The following is a 4695-nucleotide window of genomic DNA, read 5'->3' as shown; positions in this document are numbered from 1 at the left end:
AAACAAAATAAACTTTGTTTTAACTGTTTTAAAAATCATCATGTGAAATTATGCTCTTCCAAATATAACTGTTTTTATTGCCCGTTACGTCATAACACACTTTTACATCGAAATGAGGAGATCAAACCGCAAAGTGAAACTAATAGTGGCACCTCTCCACCGTTTGATTCATCGGTTGTTTTGACTGGCAAAGACCTTCAAGTGTCGCCGGACTGTTCAGAAATTAAACATTTCCAAACTCTGAGTAATGTAATGAAAGAGAAAAAATCTGTATTATTAAGTACGTGTTATATTTTCATTAAGGATTCTTACGGGATGCGCTACAAATTGCGCGCTGTTTTAGATAGCGGGAGTAATGTAAATATTTTGATGAATGAATGTGCTGATAAATTGGGTTTGATAAGACAAACGATTAACGTACCTGTAATGGGATTAAATGGAGCTACTCATAATATAAAAAATAAAACGAATACTGTTATTTCTAATGCAGATGAAACTTTCAAAGAAAGTTTAGAATTTTTGATTGTTCCTAAAATTACTGGGTTTATTCCATCAACTCAATTAGATGTATCAAATATTGAATTGCCTCCTTTTATAGATTTTGCTGACCCTACATTTTTTAAACCAGGAAAAATTCATGCTTTAATTGGGGCAGAACTGTTCTATAAGATTTTAAAACAAACTTCACATAAGGTTAATGATAAACTTATTTTGCAAGATTCTGTTTTTGGATGGATACCAACAGGTGTTCTTGATGAAGTAATGCCGTCTAATGTTCATGCTCAGTGTCATTTAATTCGGGATTTTGAAGAATTAAACAATAATATAAAACAATTTTGGGAGTTAGAAGCTATCGGCATTAAACACGAAGATCCAAAACTTTCGGAAGAAGATAAGGCGCAAGCAATTTTCGACAAAACTGTCAGGTTTATTGACAATCGTTACGAGGTTCAATTACCTTGGAAAAGGGATAATAAAGAACTAACGGATAATTTTAATATTGCAAAACACCGTTTAGAGGGGTTACAAAGAAAGTTTTTTCGAAATCCTGAATTGTATATTCAATATTCTGAAATTATTACGGATTATTTAAATCAGGGTATTATAGAGCCAGTAAAAGGAAACGAACCTATTTCAAATAAGCCCATTTATTATCTACCTCACCATGCTGTTTGCAAGGAGGATAAACTCACAACAAAAGTTCGTATAGTGTTTGACGCAAGCTCACATGATAGTAACGAGTTATCACTCAATGACTGTTTATGGCCTGGCCCAAATTTAAACCCCCTTCTGTTTGACATTTTAGTCCAGTTTAGACTAAATGAAATAGCCTTTACATCTGATATTGAGAAGGCTTTTTTACAAATATCCCTTGCTGAAAAGGATTGCGATGCAGTTCGCTTTCTGTGGTTTAATGAAGATTACAAATCACTTAGGAATTTAAAAACATTTAAGTTTAAGCGCGTTCTTTTTGGAGTGAACGCTTCACCATTTCTGTTATCAGCCACCATCAAACACCACATTGAGAGGTTTAGAGATAAAAATCCCAAAACTGTTCAACTACTTGACCATTACATTTATGTTGATGATTTCATCTCAGGCGAAGATACCTTGCAAGAAGCTCTAGCAGTTTCTCTGAATGCTAAGAAAATTATGTCTGAAGCAAGAATGACTCTCCGAAAATGGGTTACGAATGATATAACTCTAAAGAAATGCTGGAAGGAAGAAGGTTTCGATATTCAAGAGGAATATGCAACCATTAGCTTGGGAAGTAATTTGACGAAGGTGTTAGGAATGGCGTGGAAAACAGAAGAGGATTGCCTTACCTTGGAAGTAAGGGGTCTCCTGGAATTTATTTCCTCTCCTGAAAACTCGAAGCGTCGCCTCTTACAAGCAGTTGGTAAAATTTTTGACCCGTTAGGAATGTTGACACCATTTACCATTCGTGTCAAATGTTTATTTCAAGAGCTGTGGATGAAGAAGGTACCGTGGGATGGCCAGTTACCACCTGATGTTCACAAACAATGGCTAAAATGGTGTAAAGAACTACCAATTTTAGCAGAATTGAAAATTCCAAGAAAGATTCTAGGCTGCACAAATCAAGAAATAGTCGTAGAAATACACGCCTTCTCCGACGCCAGCAAGTCAGCATATGGCGCTGCAGTTTATTTACGAGTAAGAAGAGAACAGGAAGTAGAAGTCAACCTCATAGCTTCCAAGAGCCGAGTAGCTCCGATAAAGGAGATAACTTTACCGAGATTAGAGCTTCTTGGAGCTTTACTAAGTGCAAGGCTAACTAATAAGATAAAACACATTCTGGATAAGAAAACTCCATCTGCAGTTTACTTCTGGACTGATTCGAAAATTGTTGTTTATTGGATTAGAGGCTCCACCAAGCGATGGAAGCAGTTCGTGGCAAATCGTGTTTCAGAAATTAAGAGACTCACAGATTCATCTTCTTGGCATCATTGTTCAAGTAAGAACAATCCCGCTGATCTCTTGTCTAGAGGTGCTAGTGTCCAGTCCATTATAGAGAATTCCATGTGGTTCAAGGGACCTGATTTCTTAACAAACACTGACTTAATAATCACTGAAGACAATGTTGATGTTCCTGAACCAGACTATCTTTGTGAAATGAAAAAGGACTATGCGCAACACAAAGAAACACCCAGTGACTCAAATATAACTCTATCCATTACTAACTCTTCCAGCTTATTGAATACATTATTTCAAATTAGTAATAAGTTCATTAAAATTGTGCGTGTTCTTAGTTATCTTTTCAGGTTCTCCAATAACTGCAGACACCCTTGGAATAAAGTAATAGGACCTTTAACCTCGGATGACTTAAGGCATGCAGAAATGTTCATAATCAAGGAAACTCAAGGGGTTGAATTTAAAGATGACATCAAATGTCTCCTTAAAAATGCTACTGTTCCTACATCCAGTAAGATTAAAGGTTTATCCCCTTTTATAGATCAAGAAGGTATTATTAGAGTTGGAGGTAGGTTAATTAATTCTTCTTTAAGTTATAGTAGTAAACATCCAATCTTGTTACCCTCTAACTGTAAGTTGACAAAATTGATCATTCAATACTATCATGAAAAATATCTGCATTCTGGACCTCAGGCCTTGCTATTTCAATTAAGACAAAGGTATTGGCCTTTAAACGGTCGAAATTTGTGTAGGAAACTAACACATGATTGTTTTACATGTTTTAAGGCAAATCCTCAAATATGTAATCAAAAAATGGGTGACCTTCCAAAAGAAAGAATTAATCCAGATTTCACATTTAATTCTGTTGGGATTGATCTATGCGGCCCCTTTTTCATTAAAAATAAAAACCAAAGGAAGGGTCCTCTAGCCAAAATTTATGTTTGTATATTTATTTGTCTAGTAACTAAGGCGATCCATTTGGAAATTCTATCGGATCTCACTTCAGAGTCAATGATTGCAACAATTAAGCGCTTTATAGCAAGGCGAGGAAAATGTTCAAAAATCTTTTCGGATAATGCGACCAATTTCGTTGGCGCAAATAAAGAACTACGAGAATTTCGTAACAAAATGCTTAAACAAGAAACTTTTACTAAATTTTTCTCGAAAGAGAACATTGAATGGAAATTCATTCCTCCTAGAGCCCCAAATTTCGGTGGATTGTGGGAAGCGGGAGTGAAATCCATCAAATATTACCTTAAACGTGTTGTAAGCAACTCTAATTTTACCTATGAAGAATTCTTTACTGTATTAGTTCAGGTTGAAGCAATGCTCAACTCGCGTCCCTTGACTCCTCTCTCCTCTGATATAGAGGATCTAAACATTTTAACACCGGGACATTTTCTTGTAGGAAGATCTCTTACTTCAATTGTAGAACCTACTCTAGTAAATATCTCTGAAAACAGATTAAATTTATGGCAGAAAACTACGAAGGCAATACAGTTGATTTGGAAAAATTGGCATAAATCTTATTTAAGTACTTTGCAACAACGCACTAAGTGGATGTTTTCTAAACAAAATGTAAAAATTGGGAATATGGTTATCTTAAGGGAGGAAAATGTACCCACTTCTAAATGGATTTTAGGTCGCATTATACAAACTTATCCTGGTAAGGATAATAACATTCGTGTTGTAGACGTCAGAACAAAAACTGGCATATTTAAACGACCAATATCCAAATTATGTGTACTGCCTTTAGAAGAATGAAACAAAACTCTTAACAATTCCTAATTCATCTTTATATATTGTTCTTGCTATGCTAATTGTTTATTTTATATACTATGCAATTCCAATGTTTGTATTATGTTAGTTTACAAATTGTAGAAAATTGTGTTTTGTAGAACTTCCAGTCAATTGTGCTTATTATGTCAAAATATTGAATGTTTCACATTGCAATGGCGGGCGGCATGTCCGCGCATGCGCGTACTGTTACGAGCGCTTTTGCGAGCAGATGATGTTTTCATGTTTAAGAGAACGGCAGCTTTCTCTTTGCGGGAGTTTTCCCCAATATCTACCTTTACCTTTTCTATGTCATGTTTGTGTCTAAATAAACTAATAAAAAGACACAGGGTCCGTCATTTATTTACAGTTTAATTTACGAATAACTTTCATCATCTCTAGATATCTCTAATATCTTAAACAGTAGTGATAGATGTCTACAGCCTATATAACAAAGCTATTCCTCACGTTATAAAGAAAATTAAT

At 35.1% G+C, this 4695-nt stretch overlaps 1 protein-coding gene across 1 annotated transcript; it reads left to right on the top strand.

The window, feature by feature from the left end:
• Positions 1-315: 315 nt before the first annotated feature.
• LOC147806191 (uncharacterized) lies at positions 316-4197 on the top strand. Its single transcript, XM_087149581.1, has one exon. It carries the CDS (start codon positions 316-318, stop codon positions 4195-4197), a length of 3882 nt encoding a protein of 1293 aa, XP_087005707.1.
• Positions 4198-4695: the final 498 nt, after the last annotated feature.

The sequence above is a fragment of the Parasteatoda tepidariorum genome, chromosome 8, assembly GCF_982258835.1.
Source record: "Parasteatoda tepidariorum strain Cologne lab strain chromosome 8, Ptep-v5.0, whole genome shotgun sequence".
Classification (NCBI taxonomy): domain Eukaryota; kingdom Metazoa; phylum Arthropoda; class Arachnida; order Araneae; family Theridiidae; genus Parasteatoda; species Parasteatoda tepidariorum.
This window is presented reverse-complemented; position numbering and strand designations above follow the sequence as displayed.